This window comes from Budorcas taxicolor, chromosome 15, assembly GCF_023091745.1.
Source record: "Budorcas taxicolor isolate Tak-1 chromosome 15, Takin1.1, whole genome shotgun sequence".
NCBI classification, from domain to species: domain Eukaryota; kingdom Metazoa; phylum Chordata; class Mammalia; order Artiodactyla; family Bovidae; genus Budorcas; species Budorcas taxicolor.
The window spans coordinates 42,633,098-42,654,851 of record NC_068924.1 but is presented as its reverse complement, the minus strand read 5'-3'; the positions used below and the strand labels follow the sequence as shown (position 1 = coordinate 42,654,851).

Below are 21,754 nucleotides of genomic sequence, written 5' to 3'. Positions count from 1 at the left end.
AGCACACACTTGGGCCATGCTCATTTTTGGGGGGCTCTGAGAAACATGGAAAAGGAGATGGCAGAATTGTGCAGAAAAGTAGGAGCAAGGCAAGAAAAGGAATTTCAAGTAAGAAGATTGGTTTCCTTTTTCCTTAAATAAATTTCAAAAATTTTCTGCCAGTGAGCATGAATTCCTTTTGCTTAAAAAGCTATTAGAAAAAAAGGTTGTTGACATTTCTAAATGAGAGAAATTAAAGGAAAATGAAGACTTTGCTGGGAGAGTCTTTTATTCTAAAGTATTGATAACCTTGGAGAAAACAATATCTGATTACAGGATTAGTGAGTGAAATGCTTGTTCAGTTCAGTCGCTCAGTTGTGTCTGACTCTTTGTGACCCCATGGACTGCAGCATTCCAGGCTTCCCCGTCTATCACCAACTCCTGAAGCTTGCTCAGACTCATGTCCGTTGAGTCAGTGAAGCCATCCAACCATCTTGTCCTCTGTCGTCCCCTTCTCCTCCTGCCCTCAAATCTTTCCCAGCATCAGAGTCTTTTCCAGTGAGTCAGTTTTTCACGTCAGGTGGCCAAAGCATTGGAGCTTCAGCTTCACTAGGAATAAGTTTGTAGGTCAGAAGGGTAGTAGGGTCAGGGGAAATGTGTTTATATGATATATATGTCTTTTTTTTTCCTTTTGTAGGCAGACATATTTTGGGGAGTAAGGGAGCTGCCTGTGGAGTAGAAGATTTCAGGCTTTTATAATGATAGTTTTCTATCTGTAATGTTTTATAGTCCTCTATCCTAGAATTACATCCACATACTGCTTCGTAATCTTATCTTCCTACAGGATAGATCTGATCATGTAAAAACTTTCAAAAGTAAGTTCACACTTAATAGATCTTGATGTGATCACAATTTACCTATTCATTTTTGTCTTTCACTGTTCTCTTTCATTCTCCTAGTAATCTCTTTAACGTAACCCGTACTTTTCCTTTTAAAAATCTTTTCTCATTTCTGTGGGTTTAACTGCTCTAGGGTCTAACTAAAAAACTTACCTGTCAGTCTAATTAGAATTAATCTCCCCCCTACCTTGAAGTGGTGATCTTTCATCTCTATAGTATGTGGCGTGTTGTAAAGTACTGGTAAGTGGGGTGGCGTTAAAGGAGATGGAGTTGAAGAATTTTGTTGAGGTGGGTTAAGGGTGAATGTTGGTTATCTGTATTGATGACAAGTAATGAGAAGGTAAGAAGTTGTCTAGAAAGATAGTTCTGTATTATGGTGAGCAACTTTTAAACCTGAGTGTTAGCAGTTTTAGCTGTATAATATAGAATGACCCATTTGTTGCTTCACTTCTCCTGGTTCTCTGACTGCTAGATGCCAGGAGCTTGAGGCGGGCCCCTAATTAGTGTCAGCATCCAGAAGTTACATTTATACTTAGACTCATATAAAAGATTTATTGTAGCATCTTCTGAAGCCTAATCAGTGTTTGCCAGACTTTGTGATTAAAGTTGATGCTAGTGATATTTTTACTTAAATTTATTTTTTATACTATAGAATATAAAGATGTTTAAATTTTATATGATAATTAATATACTGATAGTTAACATGTGATAGAAATTCTTCTAAATATGTGATAGTTTGCTGTCTTCAAGAATCCAGAAAGTTGTTAGAAATTACCCAACGCTTGAGTTTTTTCCTCACTTGTACAGTTAGTGTATACCTTTACTTGTTTTATAACTAACGGTACAGATCTGTGCATTTTCCCCCATTTTTAAACTTAATTGAGGTATAATTTATATACTGTAAAATTTACCTGTTTTAAGTGAAAATCAGTGATTTTTAGTAGATTTGAGTTGTATGGCTATTGGAACAATCTAGTTTTAGAACCTTGTGGACGTGACTGAAGCGACTTAGCAGCAGCAGCAGCAGTAGCATTATCCCAGTAAGATGCTTCAACTCCAGCTTATAGTTAATCCCCATTCCACCCTCCAGTGATGATGAATCTACTTTTTGTCTGTTTTTTTCCTTAAGAACCTGATGTTTGATATTTGGTACTAATTTAATTGAGTCCATTTGTTACCTGCTTGGGGAGAGGATGACAAGGCTTCCTGCACTAGGGATTTCAGATGGATGGGACCAGTAGATAGATGTCCAAGGTTGAGATTGCTTGTGCTCTTCCTGCTGATAGAAGTACCCCTTCTTCCTTAACCTTAGTCTAGCTCAGTTGTCAGTTGTACTTTTTGGATTTATGCTGTTGTGTTTCTGAAAGCATTCAAAGTGACAAAATAATAGAGTAATAAATTAAGTACTTATTTTCAATGTTTAGTTTCGCTGGTTTTTTAAAATAATAAATTTATTGAATTCCGTCTTTTTAGTATCCAGTTCAGGGGTTTTTTAGTATATGCACAGTTATGGATCTGTTACCACAAACTTTAGAGCATTTTTATCACCCCAGTAAGAAACCCATACTATTAGCAGTCACTCCCTACTTCTTCCTACACACCGCCAGTCCTCAGCTACTTTTTGCCCGTAGATTTACCTATTCTGGACATTTGATACAAATGAAATCATACACTCTGTAGTCTTTGGTGACTGGCTTCTTTCACACAGTGTAATGTTTTTAAGCTTCATAGGTATTGTACTATGTGTCAGTACTTCATTCTTTGTTATTACTGAGTAATGTTACATGAATGAATGGATATGCTTACATTTTGCTTACCCTTTGAAGGACATCTGAGTTGTTTCCACTTGATTATGAATAATGCTGTGAATGTTCAAATATAAGTAATCTTGTTGATTTTTTTTTCTTTTGAGGGATAATTTATGTATAATACAAAGCTCAAAAATATGTACAGCTCAGTCAGCTTTTACCTAAGTACCATCCTCCAGATTAAGATAGATAGACAGATAGAGAAAATGTTTTTGTTGGCCTCGAACTTTCCCTTGCGACTTGTCCTAATCAGTACCTTTCTTTAGGTTACTGTTACTCTGATTTCTGTTAATTGTAGTTTGGATTCACCTGTCCTTAAACTTCATGTTAATAGGATTACATAGTATGATATAGTCTGGCTTAACATGTTTTTGAAATCAGTATTATTGATTTCATAGGTTGGGTTTTTTTTTTAAGTTACTGTATTTCATGTATGAATTATATCACAGTTTGTTTATATAGTCACATGTTAATAGGTATTATTGTGAACATAAGCCCTTATTTCTCTTGAATATATACGGGGGAAATTGCTACGTTATAAGATAATGCCAGTTTTCCAATATGGTTGTACAATTTTATATATCTACCAGCACTGAATTCCATTTTTTTTTCTTATCTTGATCAGTGCTTTGGTATTGCATATATTGTTTTAGGGTAGCTTTGTCTTGTCCACTTCACGTGTGTGTGGCCATGCCATGTAACTTGCGGGATCTCAGTTCCTCAACCAAGGATTGAACCTGGGCCATGGCAGTGGACGCCTGGAATCCTAACCACTAAGCCACTTGGCATCTCCTTGGGCTAATTATTTTGTAATTTACTGCACATATTTGTTGATTTTTGTTTTGGAGTGGTTAACACTTCCTCAGATGTTGAGATATTTTCCTTTTGTTCCTCTCAACATTGTTTATACCAAGGCAGGGCCGAAGCCTATGAAGCTTTACTTTTATCTACCTGATACCAAAACTATTTTGTGTCTTTCACCCTTTAAAGTGTTTGGCTTAGGTTTTCTCCACCAAGATGATAAAAATATTCACCTTGGTTTTCTTCAAGTACTCTTAAGGTTGTTGTTGTTGTTTTTTTTTTGTATTTTTTAAACCTTAAGAAGTTAGAAATTGATAAACGTCGTTGGTTATTATAACATATAGTGCCTGTTGTGTTATAGGAAGATGCACTGAGTAGCTCGTGCTCACTTCTAACTCACATGTCTCTGTCCAACCAACAAAAACAGTGGCCGTTGTGTGGTGGTTTTTGTTGTTATAAAGTGACTCCTAAATGTAAACCAACGACCTCATTTGGAGTTCAAGTCATAGAAAGCAGTCTTTTTCTACTCAGAAAGATAAACTGCAGAATTGGGACCTCAGGAGAGCGTTATATATAAATGAAACTACGTGTTGTACTTTATGAGTGATTTAACGTACTGAAAAGTAATTTGGCAAAGTCAGTTTATGCCCTACTGACTTTAGAACATACTTTCTGAGAAAGATGAGGTGTGGTTTTTGTGTGTTTTTTTGTTGTTGTCGTTTTTTGGCCACACTGCCCAATTTGCCGGATTCTTAGTTCCCTGATCAGGGATTAATCTCTGGCCATGGCAGTGAAAGTCTGGAATCTTAACCATTAGACCACCAGGGAATTCCCTGTCATGTTTTGATGTTTGCTGAAATACTTTTTGTGTTATTTCCTTAAAGCTAAACTGTGAAGCAGATTCTGTTATACTGACTTTGTAATGAAGAGTTAGATTTGCTGCAGACTTGTATATACTACTATATATAAAAGAGATAATTAATAAGAACCTGCTGGTATAGCACAGGGAACTCCATTCAGTACTCTGTAATGGCCTATATGGGAAAAGAATCTTAAAAAATGCCATAAATATTTGTTAAATAAAATTAATCTTCACAATAAAAAAATTAATTTGCTGAATTAAACTTGCTCAGGAGTTAAAAACGTAGGACATGACATCACTAGGTTTACAACCAGTACTGTCTTGAATTCTAGCAGTTCATTCATAGAGTTCACAATTTTATGCAGGAGATAAGATGTATTGCTGTAATATTAACGACTTAAGAAGTATCATAGTAGTGGTCTTTGTATGCTTACCAGTCTAAAAATACAAAGTTGCTTTTTTGCTCCATACAACCTCTATGTGATCACAACTGCCTCTAAGGCACCTTTTGTTAATTCATTCAGTTATTCTTTTAATAAATTGGTTGATTATCTTGAATGCCAAATATGAGGAATTGGATATAAAGATAGTAAAATCTTTACACCTAATGTATCTTGAGTCTAGTAGGAGAGGCAGACATAAAGCCAGTCTACAAATATGTAATAATTATTATGAAGTGGGAAAAAAACCCACCTTGGAGCTTATGAGAGTAATTGGGAGCCCTGCTTAGCCCTAGTGTGATCAGTGAGGAAATGCTTCTCTAAGGAAATGTTTAAACTTGAGACCTAAAGAATAAAGGTGTGAACCAGTTAACTCTGGTGGAGCATTGGAGAGAAGAGTGATGTAGGCAGAAAGTCACAGCATGTACAAAGACTCTGAAATGGGGTAATGTTTACTGTTGCAAAAACGTAAGGTGGGCCAATCAGGGGGATGAGGAAGTTTCTTTAAGTGAGGCTGAAGAAATAAGCAGAACAAGAAAAGACAGGGCGTTTTAGGCCTTAGGAAATACGGTAGGAAATTGTTAAAAGGTGTGTTTTAAGGGGATTACTTTACAATTTTAAAGATTATTGAGTACTAAATAGAGAATGGTTCAGGAGGCAAAGGGTTACATTAAGAGATATGGTAGTCACTTGGACTAAGTTGGTGTTAGTGGATACAACCATTTTGGCTATACAATTGTTAGAGTCTGATGTATTGATTTGGGATAAGAAGAGGAAAGTGGACTTCCCTGGTGGTCCAATGGTTAAGAATCTGCCTGCCAATGCAAGAGACATGGGTTCAATCTCTGCTCTGAGAAGATTCCACATGCTGAGGGGTGAAAAAGCCTGTGGGCAGCAACTACTGTGCCAGAGTGCTCAAAGGTTTGTGCTCTGCAACAAGAGAAGCCACTGCGGTGAGAAGCCTGTGCATTGCAAGGAAGAGTAGCCTCTGCTCTAGAGAAAACATGTGCACAGCAACAGAGACTCAGCACAGTGAAAAATAAGTAAATTAAAAAAATTTTTTTTTTAATTTTAAAAGAAGAGGAACATATTAAAAATGACATTCAAATTTCAGATATGAATAACGGAGGATAGTGATGACAGGTTGGGAGGGGTGGTATAAGGAAGGAAGAGTCGCAACTTTTAGGGAAAAAAATGATTTCATCATAGTAAGTCTGAAAATTCTGTGTGATAATGGAGGTAGGGATGTTAAATAGATCTGTTAGTATGTCCTGGACTGGGAACTACATTTGATTTATAGATAGTAAAGATAGTTGCATGAAATCAGCTGGGAAGCAGAAAAGATGGCCTATGACCGAGTTCTTGAACCATGTAGACAGAATGAGAAACAACCAAAGGAGCCTGAAAAGGTACCAGGAAAAGTGATGTATGAACGATTTAGATGAAAGGGTGTTTCATGAAAGTGATAACGGTTAACTGTTCAGATCTGTTTAGAGTACTGAAAAGGGTAAATTCCTCCCCTTTATCTATTTAACTGCTCCTGTCCAGGTCTTAAATTTAAATACTACTTCTGGGTTAGGACATTCTACTTTTGATTCTTTCCATAGTGTTTTCTATTTCTTCCATTATATCGACACTTTATTACAGTTTCCTGTTTGGCTATCTTGTTTTCCTTCATTGTTCATGTCCCATGAGGTCATGGAGACTTACTGTCTTGTTCAACCTTGTGTTTTCAGGTCCTAGCATAGTGTTTTGCACCAAGAACAACTAAGTAAATAATTTTTGGAGAGACTGAATGAGCAGAGTATCCCTTTGGGTCTTATGTGGAAGACATTTTTTTATATCTGAAGGGAAATTCTTCTGTTTCTAAGAATGTGTTTCTGGAATTATAAGGAAGAAACTAAAAATCACGGGTGTCCATGTGAACATGTGTAGAAAAATACTAAAACTTGGGCTGGAAGGACATAGGAGGTGTTTATATTGTGGAAGAGGGAATGAGAATACATATAAGAAGAGATTTCAGTTCTTTTTTAATAAATCAAAAGCAAATATGACAGATTTAGGAATTAACTTTTTTGTGTTGTTAATGAAAGTAATCCAGGATCATGGCATAAAATTTGGCTAATAGAAAACTTCTATAATCCTACCATCCCAGATATAACTCATTAGCATTTTTGGTGCATTTCATTATTTTCTGTATGTGTTGCATTGTATATTCATGTAAATACATTTACTAAGTCATGCAGTTTATATCCTACTTTTATTGTATATTCAAAGCTGTTTTAAGTATAGCATGCGTACAGAAAAATGATCATGAGAATACAGTTGATTATTTTTCACAAATTGGATACACTTATAAAACAGCTGTATTACGATACAAAATGTTATTAGCACCTTGGAAACGACCCCCTCAGGTTATTCATTTTTGCTGATTTCATTTTTGTCTAGCCACTTAATAGAATATCCCTGGAGAAATTATTACTGATTTGGGGAAATAGGTATCACAGAGGAGACCGTTTGTGAGCTGCTGCCACCAATGTGGTTAGAAGTTTAACAGTATGTAGGCAAATGCAAACATGCAGGTTTTAGGTTACTGCATTTTGTGTGTGTGTGTGTGTTCCTTATATGTGCGTGGTAGGAAATACTGGAACTAGCTAGTGGAGGAGAGCCTTTTGTGCCAGCCAAGTAGCGAAATAAGAGTACTAAGAATATTTATTTGCAGAAATTTAAAATATATTTTTTTATTTGTAGGCACACAAGTCTCTGAATTTTGTTTCAACGCTGCTTCAGATTACTATGTCGGAGCAACTGGATTTACCTGTGAGACAGGCAGGCAAGTTTCCTGAATTATTTTCTTGGATATATGTAAATAATGTTTGAAAGGTTCATAGTTGAATAGCAGAAGTGTCTTGGGAAGATCCTTCGGTGATTTTCTTCCCGGAAGGTTGATTTGGCCCCCTTGTGTTTACTACAAACTGTCACAAGTACGTTGATATCTGGTGGCAGAGTTTAAAGGAATGTGATATTTCACCGAATTAAGAAAAAAGCTGGAAAATTGATGAGGTTTATTGCAAGATTCTCCAAATTCTGTTTCTTTCCTTGATGGATGATTCTAAGATACAAACCTCCAGTTATTTGCTTTTACTGTTTTATTTTAACCATTTAAAAGATACTATTTCTTAGTCTCAGTGTCAACAAAATATTAATTCCTTCAGTATCAGAGTCTATGAAAATGTGGCATGCTACTTCTGATATTATCTGTTAGTCAGCAAAGTAATGGAATTCACATCTTTAATGCTTGTTATTTATTTGCAGATACATTTCTTATAGGACATATAAACTGCAAATAACTTTACTGTTCTGGAAAAACCACTTATATTCTGGAGTTATTTTTTGCTGTTCTTTTTCCTTACACCGATTTTGTTTTAAAAAAATTTTTTTCTGCTTACTTTATTTAATGCAAGCACATCCCTTTTCTCTACATAGTGTTAATCCTAAAATTTATATTTTAACTACTAAATGATTTACCTTAATGTCCTATATGCTCTGAAACCTTTCTCAGTTGTTGGAATTTAATATCACGTCTGTATGGTATTCCGAGTACCTAAAGAATTGCCTGACACAGTGAAGGTACTCGGTAAATGAATGAATGAATGGAAGTTATGACTTTTTAAAAATTGACATATAAATAGCACAAATTAAATGAGACTTTTGTGTCTATAAAATACAGTAATTTCACTGAACCATGGTCAACAGTAAATCTTTAAAATTTTTCTAGTTAAATAGGAAAAGGTTGGTTTGACTATTTTAACTGTCATTTCTCTTTTACTTATGAAGTTGACATTTTCCCCTTCGGCTATTTTTTTAGATAAGAATCTTTGCCTTTAAATCTCAAATTTTTACTAAGATATTGAAAGCGTTTGGATTTAGGAAGGACCTTAAGCACATTAGAAACTTGATTATGTGTTTTAGCAATTAAATTCTACTAGAATTTAATTGTTTTTTTTTTTTTTCATATGTACAAAGCCAGAAGCAACTGAACTGTGGAATTGGTCCTAATTTTTAAAGTATCATCATTGCTTTAAAATTTACATCCTTGTAATGACTGAATTATATTGTATAGTGCATGGTATATGGTGGTTTCATTTGTTAGACTTTAAAAGATGCATTTGCTGTCTTTGTAGTAGAGCTCAAGCATTCTGGATGGAATAGAGTGAATCATGAGGTCTTGCAGTGCAGTTCCCACTTGTTTATGTGTTTTGTTTGACCAAACACCTTTTAAAATACTGAATCAAAATTGTACAAATAAGTATTTACATCCACTTCTTTGGTGCATTATGATAGAAAGAAATACTCAGGCTGTTTCTCACAGTTCTAGAGTCCAAGATTAAATAGAAACTTTATTGGTATGTGTATGCAGTTTTGTTTTTTAGAAGTTTCATTTAAAAAACAGACTTGGTAAAACAGCTTTCATACAGAAAACAGGGTGAAAAGTATTGTGTGTAAATGCATTGTAAACACGGTTTTGTTTTAGTTTGCAGAGTTACTGCAGTTCAGTTCAGTTCAGTTGCTCAGGCTTGTCCGACTCTTTGCGACCCCATGAACCGCAGCACGCCAGGCCTCCCTGTCAGTCACCAACTCCTGCAGACTGTATATTTAATAATGACTTTGTGGGTGATTACTGTAGCCAGCCTTAAATTTGTGTTTTGCCAACTTTTTAAACAATAGAATACAGTATTTTAGTTTTAAAAGGATAGCTCTCCTAGCAGTGGTTGGTCTGAAAGAAGCTGAGGTATAGACACGGGGATGGTTACAGTGCTTTCACATCTTCTGTCAAATTGATCTATATTTTAGGTGTCATCTATTTGAAAAATATGATAACGCAGTATTGGCCTGATCGGGAAACAGCACCAGGGGATATATCCCCTTATACTATTCCTGAAGAAGATCGACATTGTATTCGAGAAAATATTGTAGAAGCCATTATCCACTCTCCTGAGCTCATCAGGTATGTATGTATTTTAAACGTAACCATTATTGAAGGTAATAATTTTCAGGGTTTGCAGGAAAGGGAATCTTTCAGAACATAAAAATTGGTTGTTTTGGAGACTTCCCTGGCGATCCAGGGGTTAAGAATCCACTTTACAATGCAGGGGATGCAGGCTCAGTCCCTGGTTGGGGAACTTTGATCCTACATGTTGTGGAGCAACTAAAGCCTATGTGCCACAACTCCAGAGTCAGTGTGCCGCGCCTGAAAGATAGCCAGATGCAGCAAAGTCCCTAATGCTGTAGCCAAGGCCCAGCGCAGCTCCCCCTCAAAACTCTGTCCTTTCTGAAGCACAAAATGTTAATGATGTTAAGGGAACATTACTTTTTTGTTTTATTTCTCACTGCAGTTTAATTTTACATTTATTAAAACCCAGAACTTTAAACTTCATGTCAAAGTTGTGAAACATACTATGTTTAGATGAAAGGGATCACAGAAAATTATAGAATTCTGTCATATACTTTATATTGTATTGATGTTCTGAATGAAATCTGTTGGTTGATGGGGATGAAAAAAAATACGATTACCTGCATTTGTACCATTTGTTGGGTTTCTTTTAGATCAGTAATAGTTTTTGATAGTGACTTGTTTTTTAAAATTTATTTTTGGCTGCACTGAGTCTTTGTAGCTTTGCTCAGGCTTTCTCTAGCAGCAGTCAGGGGCTACTCTTTGTTGCGGTGTGCCGGCTTCTCATTGTGGACCACAGGCTCTAGGTACTCAGACTTCAGTAGTGCAGCATGTGGGCTCAGTTGTTGGCAGCTTGCATGCTCTAGGACGCATGGGCTTCAGTAGTTGGAGTGCACGGGCTTAGTTGGTCTGCGGCTTGTGGAATCTTCCTGGACCAGGGATCAAGCCTGTGTCCTCTACATTGGCAGGGGAATTCTTATCCACTGTACCACCTGGAAAGTGCGATTCAGTTGCTCAGTTGTGTCTGACTCTTAGCAACCCCATGGACTGCAGCATTCCGGGCTTCCCTGTCCATCACCAACTCCCAGAGCTTGCTCAAACTCATGTCCATTGAGTCGGTGCTGCCATCCAACCATCTCATCCTCTGTAGTCCCCTTCTCCTCCTGCCTTTAGTCTTTCCCAGCATCAGGGTCTTTTCCAGTGAGTCAGCTCTTTGCATCAGGTGGCCAACGTATTGGAGCTTTAGCTTCAGCATCAGTCCTTCCAATGAATACTCAGGACTGATTTCCTTCAGGATTGACTGGTTGGATTTCCTTGCAGTCCAAGGGACTTTCAAGAGTCCTCTCCAACACCACAAATCAAAAGCATCAATTCTTTGGCGCTCAGCTTTCTTTATGGTCCAACTCTCACATCTATACATGACTACTGGAAAAACCATAGCTTTGACTAGATGGACCTTTGTCAGCAAAGTAACATCTCTGCTTTTTAATATGTTGTCTAAGTTGGTCACAGCTTGTCTTCCAAGGAGCAAGTGTCTTTTAATTTCATGGCTGCAGTCACCATCTGCAGTGATTTTGCTAAGCTGCTAAGTCGCTTCAGTTGTGTCCAACTCTGCAACCTGATAGATGGCAGCCCACCAGGCTCCCCCATGATTTTGGAGCCCAAGAAATAAAGTCTGTCACTGTTTCCATTGTTTCCCCATCTATTTGCCATGAAGTGATGGGACCAGATGCTATGATCTTAGTTTTTTCAATGTTGAGTTTTAAGCCATGTATATATATTTGGCTGCTTCGGTTCTTCTTTTGGGCATGTGGGATCTTTCCATTGTGGTGAAGGCTTCTCTAGTTATGGCATGGGCTCAGTATTTCTTCCTTCTTATTGTTTATTTTTGACTTTCAGGGTACAGCTTACTACATGCATTCATCATATCATCAAACATGATTATCCAAGTCGCTGGACTGCTATTGTGGACAAAATTGGCTTTTATCTTCAGTCTGACAACAGTGCATGTTGGCTAGGAATTCTTCTTTGCCTCTATCAGCTTGTGAAAAATTATGAGTAAGTATCTCTCAATTCCTATAGTTCTGAGAAGTAGAAAAAGCTTGGGAAATTTAAGCTAATCGGTTTGAACAACTTAAGTTTCATTTGATCTATATACCAAAGTTAGTGAATTACATGTTGATTTTAATTGTGTCTTCCTTTTGAAATAGCATTCTTGTTTTAATTCTGCAGTCTCTTCTGTTGATTCAGCTGTGAAACTCCTTGTGCCCTTTTTTCCTAATCATCCGTTTGCCTATTCAAAACCTAAGTTATCTATAACTCCTCTATATAGACTCCTCAATTAGTGCTGATACAAGGCCTAAAGATAAGCATTTTTTAAGATATGAAAGGGGTCAAAGTACACTGAGCTTTAAAGCTCTTTTTTCTGGCTTTCTGTGAATTTTTATCTTAATTTGAGTTCTTGCTAAGTTTCAAGAACCTTCCTCTAATTCTTTAAGAAGAATGTGTTGGAAATTCATTTGATCATTTTTTAATCATTGTGTTTGAAGGATTCATAGTCATCTGCTTCAGTGTTGGTATATTTGAGCAAATTATAGTCTGTAAGTACTTAGTATCAGTAAGAAAGATTTAGGGATCATTTTAGACCTGGGTTTAGGGATCAGGAAAAAAAAAATCTAACCTTGGAAGTTGAGGTATAGCACTAAAAGTAGTGAGGTGTAGCACTAAAAGTAGTAAGCCTAATGTTGTCGAGGTTTTTCTCTTAAGTGTGTGGTGAAAATAATGAAATTGGTAGGCACTTGAAAATTTTGATGTTAGAAAATTAAAGAGGAAGGAACACTACACCATGATGGTGGCTTTATTTCTAGTCCTAACAGCTACACATTGTGAGCCCTCTAATTCTGGGCTTGTAGTTAGCCTCTGATACCCTTTCTGGGTCCCACTCAAAGTAGCTGATGAACTGCTGCGTTTGTTCTGAGCAGGAAAGAAATATACCATTTACAGCATTGGTACTGGTGTTTTCTTGTGTTCCCACCAGCTACCCATCTTCCTGCTAAGGGATGTTCCAGCTGTTGCTCCAACCTCTGTCGGAGTGCCAGTTGTTGTAGTTCTGGTAAGTGAGTGACTGAGAGAGAATAATAATAACAAGCTGTCATTGTCATTGAGAAGGTTCAAGTCTCTCCTGCCCTGTAATCTTTAGCAGGAGAGAGTATGATAGGGATTTTTTAAATGGAAAACATAGACTGCTGCAGTGGTGGAATTTCAGTTTATTTTCAGCCAGTGTTTGTGGAGCACAAGGTGTTCACAAGGGGTCTGTGTGGACTAAAGCAGTTCTAAGAAAATGCATGCAGAAATTGAAAGCTGTGATGGCCTTCAGGAGCATAGATCCTTAGGAATTGCTTGTCAGTTGAAGGAGTATAGAAGGAACATTTGAAGACAAAGGCATGTGAGCGAAGAAAGATGCCGAGGTAGAAATGAGACACTGTCTTTAGTGGGTAGTGAGGAGACCACTGAATGGTATGGATAACTTCTGTTGAGAGGTTGGGGTTCATTTTAAATTAGTAAATTGGGACCCTGTTAAAAGATGGTTTTGAATGCCAAGATGGGAAATTTGCATGTGATCTTTTACATGCAAATTGACTTTTTTCTTTTTTTAAAGAGGAAATTGATTGGCTAGTTTTTGAGAATTCCCGATGAGTATGGTTCACCAGATTGACACTGGTAATAGGCTTTTATTTGTGGGAAGAGGTGAGCTCTACATCCTATTCCTCCACCATCTTGATCGCTCCATAGGCTTTTATTAGTATCACATTTTCATGCTTTCAGGAGCTTTCAGGTCTTATGGAATAGTATTTGTATCCTTCCATAAATTATTTTCATACTCAAACCCATTCCATTTTAAGACATTCTTCTCTCCTAACTCCCTATCTACACTGAGTGGTGGCCTGGAAGTTGGATGGTACAATATCTGAACTAATGAGTATGAAAATAATAATGTGGGCGATCACGTGGATTGGATAATGGAGAGAGGGTTGCATAATATAGTTCTCATCTTTGTTGTTACAAGATAATATTGTCAGTAATTAATACAGCTTGTCTAATCAAATTAGTGCAAATGGCTTCCTTTTATAAATTGTTACTTGTTAATTGTTTTTATTGACTCAAAGAAATGTTCAGATAACCTTTAAATGTATACTAGGTGTAATTTCTCAACATATCAAATAATATTTAAAACTGTCAGTTAATTGTTTAATCTCAAATCATTATTAGCATGAACATTGCTCTTATTTTAATCTTGACAGTTTACTTTGCTTCTCATTTCACCCAGTGGGAAAAACAATCCAGCCTTTTAGGAATGTCTACCTTTACCCTTAAAAATGTGCTAACACACTCAATTCTTAGATAAATTTTCTCCCTTTAGAAAAGCTACTGGTAGATAAAACTGGGGTCTGGTAGGGGAAATCAGTTACTTAATTAAAAAAAGAAAAGCCATTAGACCTTTTAACAGTACTATTAAAATGCTAAGGATCTCTATGGGGGAATGTCTCAATTAGTCAGCACTTCTTTACTGATATTTTTGAAGGAAAATGTAATTCAGAATTCAGGGTTTTTCAGAGTTTAGAAAGGTTTAACAAGGTTCACATAATATATTTTCTATTGAAATCTGTACCAGTATCCAGGAATCAAACATTATTTTTTATATATGCTATAAGTATATGAATATTTACTCCAAATGGGATAAACAGAGATCATCAATATCCTGTTGAGGTCAGGCTTTGTTGCCAGAAAGGTTACCAATTTATAGTGGTAACCTATCACTATAGTGATTTACAGTGCTTTTAGAAATAGAATATTTTCTTCTTTACAGATGCCATTTCTTCCTTAATGCTTTTGGTGTGTAAATCACTTAAGGATGGTAATACATAATTATTTTATATCAATCAGCTCCTAATGTTTAAAAACCAAATCATTGTAGCTCCTCAGTTGTATCAGTATTCACAGTTAGTGATAACATAGTGATCATAGTGAAATGGTTAAAGGGCAGATCCTGAATCTGCTAAGGATCATACCTAGATATATATATTTGGGAAGATGTTTAACTTCTCTGTGCCTCAGTTTCCTCAGGTATAAAAGTGAGAATATTAATGAGGCCTTGGAGGTTATTTACCTCATAATAAATACTCAGTAAATTTTAGATGTTCTCTTGTTATTTGAGGTTTTTCTCAAGTTGCTTTTTACCTATGGTTAAATTCCATAATAGGCTTTTCTTCTAGGACTATAAAATTGCTTAGAAAATATTTGCTTTTATCTGTATAAACAGGCAAGTAGTTTGTATTTATAAATAAAATTGTAAATAAATTCTCACAGAATTAGTTTGTATTCCTACCCAAAGGTATAAGAAACCAGAGGAACGGAGTCCATTGGTAGCAGCAATGCAGCATTTCCTGCCAGTTCTAAAGGACCGTTTTATCCAGCTTCTTTCTGATCAGTCTGATCAATCTGTCCTCATTCAGAAACAAATTTTCAAGATCTTCTATGCTCTTGTTCAGGTAATTTTATAAAGTCGTTTTTAATATATAAAGTCAGCTATCATTTGGCTCCATAAATGATGATAAAGAATATCTTTCAGCTTAAGAATTCACAAAACTGAAAATCAGTTCTTAGAGTTTGCATCTGACACGTGCTTTGTCATGCCATATATGTGTGGATTGTCCCACTAATTACAAAACCTATTCCTAAGCTTGACACAAAATGATTAATACTGTGGATTTGACTTTGTATATTCTAAATCTTCCTGGGATAAAAGACCCAACTAAGGAAATGGTGGTATCTATAGTCTAAGTGGAGTGTAATTACTTATGAAACAGAGGTTTCAATGAGGATTAGAATTCTGGCTCTTCTTGTGCTACATGGCCAAAGAGAGATTGTCTCATCTGCCAGGATCTTTGGTTCAATTCATACCATTACATATTTTTTATAAATCTCATTTAAATAGACTTTGTTTCCACTAAGGTTGTTATAACTGACTCACTGCCATTGTTTGGTTGGATTTTTCATGTTATTGCTAGATCTTTAAAGATAATCTAATATCTTTCTAATGACTCCTTATACAGTTTTTAAAGAAATGAAAGTTCTTTTCATGAGTTATTCTAGGGCATAGGACCCAACTGATTTTTTGAGACTAGCATACCCTGAAATCAAAATATAGTACTGGCTCATTTGTGAAAATAGAGGTCGTGAAATGCTAAATAGGATATTGATTTTATGCTCCTATTAAGTGATATGATTTACCCCAGAAACATGAGAATGTCAAGAGTGAAAAACCAGTTTTTGTGATTAAGTTTTATATTACGTAAAAAGAGAGACCTGTAAACAATCTTTAAGGATGGTAGATAAAGTATTTGATAAAATAATCATTTCTGCTTTTTAAAAAAAGTAACTTAAGTATTCTGGAATAGAAATTTCCTTAACTCAATAAAAAATATCATACCTTATGGTGAAAATTAGATGTAGTCCCAGGAATTTGGGAATAAGACAAGAATGCTCACTATCTTTGCCACAGTTGACCATTGTACATAAACTAACCAAATCAGCCAGATGAGAAATTTGCCTGTCTGCTAAAAGAGGAAATGTGGATTGCATGAAGTATGTTTTTTAGGTTTTATAAAGAGTAAAAGGAAGTTGGATTTTCTTTTGTAAAGATTTTAAAATATTGATTCTTGATTTTAATTTAGTATACATTACCACTGGAGCTGATAAACCAACAGAATCTGACAGACTGGATAGAAATTTTAAAGACTGTTGTGAACAGGGATGTACCTAATGTAAGTGTATTTCCTATATCACTGAACTTAAATATTTAGTTACCTTTTGAAAATTTTAATTGATATTTTCTAAAACATTCTTTGTGAATGTATGTATTTTGTGATGCAAATTTTTCTAAATACATGTTTCATTTGTTTATATATGTTGAGTATATTATGGGAAAAATTATAAAGGTTATTTTGTGTATTATTTAAAGTGCTTATATGTAGCTTGTTTTTTCCATTCTAATTCTGTTTCTTCAGTTTTTGAGTTCATAAAATGGATCACCTGATATAGTTAGGAATTTTTTTTCTTATAGTGAGAACTTTTAAATCTACTGTCCTAGCAACCTTCAGATAAACAATATTTTTTTGTTATTATTTATAAAATCTATAGATACCATGTCCCCAGAATTTATTTATCATATAACTGGAAATTTGTACCTTTACACCATCTTCCAAAACTTACTGTAGTAAACATTTTGCAGTTTATATGTATATCAAATTATTCTGTTTATGCCTTAAACTAACACAATGTTAGATATCAATTATATCTCAAAAAGAGACAAAGAGCCCATAGCTGGATTTTAGCCTAGTGATTTGTCAGACTTGGATGAACTGAAGAAGAACTTGATTTCCAAGTTGGTCAGACTTTGTTGTTAGTTATATTACTTGGTTTTAAAATAACAACCTCAGAGAGATCTAACTCAAATACCATAAAATTCACTATTTTAGTGTAGAATTCATTGCTTTTTCAGTCCCATAAACAGAATTGTCCATAAATTAAAAATGTTATTTTTTTCACATTTAATAACAATTTTTTAAATAACCACAATTTTTCTCTATAATCTAGTTTTCTAGAGAGGTAGTGAATTTTCAATTCCTGAATCCCTAGTGTGTTTTAAGTACTTTTGCATACCTCGCTTATCTAATATTAAAAAAAAGAAATCCTGAATTTATTTTAAACAGAGGCATAGAAGGGTTATGTAATTTACCAACATAATTTTTTTTAGTGGAATAAGTGAGACTGATCTCCTGTTTTGTAATTTATTGCTCACATTTTTATTTTTAAAATATGCTGAAGAAGTAAATAGGACCTTCCTTCCACTCCATAGAAAAGTGATTTATGTGCTATTTTCTGTATACATTTAAAAGGTATAAAATATAACTAAGTTAAGAGGTTTCGTAACTATATTCTGCATCTTTTTGGGTATCATTTGTAATAATAAACATGCACATATAAGTAAACAGTTTGAGTTGTAACAGTCATATTCACTCAAGTAACCATCACCTAGAATACTTGCTCATGGCTGGATCTAGTCATTCTACCATCAGTCACCATTCTAATTTCTAGCACCATATATTAATTTTGCCTGCATAGAATCTAATAAAAAGGTGATTTTTTTATATCTACTTAATATACTTATGATGTATTCATGTTGTGTTATGGTAGTTGGTTCCTTTTTATTGACAAGTGGTATTCCATTGTAAGGATGTACTATAATTTATTTATTTACAAGTTAATGTGTATCTGGGTGGTTTCAAGATTTTAGTGTTACAAATAAGGCTGCTATGAATGTATATGTTTAACTTTATAAATAACTTCCAAAGTAGTTGTATCATTGCTGTCACTGGCAGTGTATGAAAGTTTTGGTTGTTTCACAGTCTCATTTCTTTGTCTTTAAAAATATGTCACGACTGTCTTAGGTCAGTAATATAATGAGCCAGTTCATTCTTTTAATGGTTGTGTAGTAGTCTGTTATGGATGTTCCATAATTAAACATCTCCTTATTAATGAATGTTTAGTTCTTGGCATTTTTCTCTGTTACAAATAGTTTTGTAAATGAATATTTTCATCTGTTTATATTTATGTATTTCAACTAATATTTCTGAAAGTAGATTTTTAAAATGGAGTTTTTTGTGCCCTTTTGATTTGTGCCCTTTAACTATACTGGTTTTAATTAAGCTGCTTGCCCAGGCCTTTATTTGTATTATTTGGGTCATGACTAAAATGTTTTTGAGTTTAAACTTTTATAAGACTTTGAAAAAGCACCTTTGTAACTAAGTAGTGAAGCAAAACGCCTCTTATAAACAAAGGTTAGTACTTTTCCAAGTATATCCTTTTATAATGAAAGGCCAGTGTTGGAGGAGCATTCATGTTTTTGTGAATCTGTTCTGAACTCACTATATTCCTTTTAGATTATATTGTCTATCTTTAAATAAATGTCTCTTTAAAGGAAACTCTTCAAGTTGAAGAAGATGATAGACCTGAGTTACCATGGTGGAAATGTAAGAAGTGGGCTTTACACATCTTAGCAAGGCTTTTTGAAAGGTAAACACTTCTCATTATGTGATAACTTAAGTTTTTTTTTTTTCAGTCTTCACGATTTGGTGCTATTTTAATAAGTGCTGATATAAAACATTATAAAGACATGATGGGCATTTTAATGTTCTTTTAGATATGGAAGTCCTGGCAATGTTTCCAAAGAGTATAATGAATTTGCTGAAGTATTTCTGAAGGCATTTGCTGTTGGTGTCCAACAAGTAAGTTTAAGATAATTTTTCCACGTAAAAACATGGTGCTGTTAATTTATCTTGCTTATTTCTAGTTTTTGTCATCCAAAGATTGCATGTAGCAATGTTTAACATCTTGAACACTGTAGCAAATGTTTTGGTCTCAGATACAGTCTGGATTATGGATTATATTATATGTAATGATATTTACCATTTTAAAAACTGAGACAAAATTTAACAGTATTAATTTATTTAAAAGTAATAGCAAACCTGCCACATATTGATAGAATAGATGTTTTTTTTTTGTTATTGTTGAAAATAACTCTTTTCCAAAAGGAAAAATTTTTAGCAGGAGGAAATGGCATCATTGCATATTTTTACTAATATCTTTAATGTCTGCCTTACTAAAAGGTAGCCATATACCACATCTGCCTCTCTATTCATTGTTTTAATTTGTTCTAATGGAAGTAAATAAAGATAATTTGGTCTCAAAGATAAGTTGGAAAAGGAAAGACTGATTTAATATACTTTTCACATAATTGTGGAAATTTTTTATATCATGCCAACATTTGACAGTGGTATTTTCTTAAAGGTTAATTGCAGTGTAGAGTTTGAAACTCTAGCAATAAACATCTCATATTCTATTATATTAACATTCATTGGTTTAGTATTGTACTTTGAATGGGTCTTTTATTCATGTCTGATTTTGTAATCCTGCCTTGGTCTTTGGAAAATATTGACTTAGTGGGTCAGTGGCAATTTTCTGAATGTTAATTGATTTCATTATATAACTTTAAAATTTTTCATTCATTCATATCACCACTGATCTTATCAGAAGTATCTTTAAATATTTAAAAGCTGTCACGTGGAACTAAGTGGTGGGTGTAAGATTTTGAGAATTCTAGTTTTGCTTGAAGTCTCAGATTTTAATGCCAGTAACATATTCTCACTTCAGTTAGAGGCTCATTTTGTTCATTTTTGAGGAAAAAAAAAATCTGCCATATACACAAGTCTAAATAACCATAATTTTATCAATCAGTTTTTCTTTCGAAGCTTATGGTATTTGTTGGAAAAAACTTTTTCAATTCTGACTCTGGTTTCTCTTCGAAATGAATCTTTCCCATTTTACTGAAGGTTTGCCTGGGGAGGGAGAGGCAGGTGTTGCCTCAGTTTTTTTGAGGCCTTGTGAAATAAATGAGGCCCCCCAAAAAAGCTGTTTCCGCTTTTCCTCCAAGCATTGTACTTTGGTATGTAGCAGAAGTGCTGCGTGTATGCATTACTGGTTCATGAAGGACATTCCTAAGGAAAGTTTGTTCTGTGATTATGTGGCTGTAAAGAACATGGTGACTGCTTGTACACTTTAGTGCCACTCTGCTGACTCATGTTGGGCACCTGAAGTTTTACCACCACCACTTTTGTATCATTGATGCAAGTGTCAACACGTTAAAATGACAAATAATGTCTGAGCATTATTATGAAAATAGTTTTGACCCGTCAGACCCTCTGAGGTCTGTGGAACATATTTTAACAACTGCTATTCTCAAATATCAGAGATGAATTAGAACTCTTAGCAGTCACTAATTGCGTAAATGGTTTGGGTAAGATTTTCCTAAAAGTTGATTTTAACAATATAGTGCTGTCTCAGTGGTGTGTTCATACATAGCATGATTTTTTCTTCTTGTAGTTAATCAGAAACTCATCCTTTGATGTACAGTGTTACCTCAATCTGTTTATTTTACTTTGGGAATAAATATAGTTCTGCAATACATAATTTTAAAAATTACTTCCTTTTTAATGGAATCTGGTGGTTATTTTATGATGGTGATCTGGGTAGTGTCAGATGTTTTTGCTAGTTGTAAATGGTTAAACTCTAAGCTTTGGGTTTTGATCAAATTTTTTTTCAAAGGTTTTATTGAAGGTGTTATATCAGTACAAGGAGAAGCAATATATGGCTCCCCGAGTTTTACAACAGACGTTAAATTATATTAATCAAGGAGTTTCCCATGCTCTCACCTGGAAGAATCTGAAGCCTCATATACAAGTAACAATTTTCTATCTGAACTATTTTTCTAGAAGATATAATGGAAATAACATTAATTACCAAAAAGGTTGAAAAAACCCATTTTTTAATGTGTGTTACTTGGTCTAGTTCTGATAGTTTTATATTAGAAAAATAAAGTAACACCGTGAAAAAGTTTATAAAAGGTATTTTGTGAATATTCAGATTATTTGTTTAATCTGAAACTATTAACTAAAAATTTGCCTTTAAGTTCTTACTGTTAGATCATGATTAGTTTAACATGACTAGTTAACATGTACTCTGGAATAGACAAAAGACTTATTTCACCAAATTACTTTTGAAGCTAATTGGCTTATGTATTATTTCCAGTAATGTATTTGCTTTGTTTTTAACTGTAGGGTTTGATGGACTAAAATTTCACTTTGTGTTTTCTAAGAATACTTACTTGCTATCTATGTATACATGTCTTATTTTATGACATGTGCCTTACCCTTGTTGCACAGAGAGTAAGAATATGTACGTTGGTGGTTGATCTGAGAATGCATTTTAATGCATCTATTTATATTTTACTGAAGTTTGATATTAAGCATTAAAACACATGCTGTAGAGTTATTTTTATTTTAGCAATTATTAGAAATTTGAAAACTGAATTAAGGTTACGTTCTTAACTTTTA

General features: G+C 34.5%; 1 protein-coding gene across 2 annotated transcripts in view; it reads left to right on the top strand.

Moving 5' to 3' along the window:
• IPO7 (importin 7) overlaps positions 1-21,754 on the top strand; it is a 44,816-nt gene that overhangs the window by 5,564 nt on the left and 17,498 nt on the right. For both annotated transcript variants that reach the window (XR_008200652.1, XM_052652566.1), the window contains exons 2-9: positions 7,541-7,622; positions 9,644-9,797; positions 11,643-11,801; positions 15,136-15,292; positions 16,478-16,567; positions 18,784-18,878; positions 19,006-19,090; positions 20,967-21,101. Coding sequence is in view for 1 of the 2 variants with exons in the window: in XM_052652566.1 (XP_052508526.1) it covers positions 7,541-7,622; positions 9,644-9,797; positions 11,643-11,801; positions 15,136-15,292; positions 16,478-16,567; positions 18,784-18,878; positions 19,006-19,090; positions 20,967-21,101 (957 nt within the window). In the remaining variant the exon portion in view is untranslated. The remainder of the gene's footprint in view (positions 1-7,540; positions 7,623-9,643; positions 9,798-11,642; positions 11,802-15,135; positions 15,293-16,477; positions 16,568-18,783; positions 18,879-19,005; positions 19,091-20,966; positions 21,102-21,754) is intronic.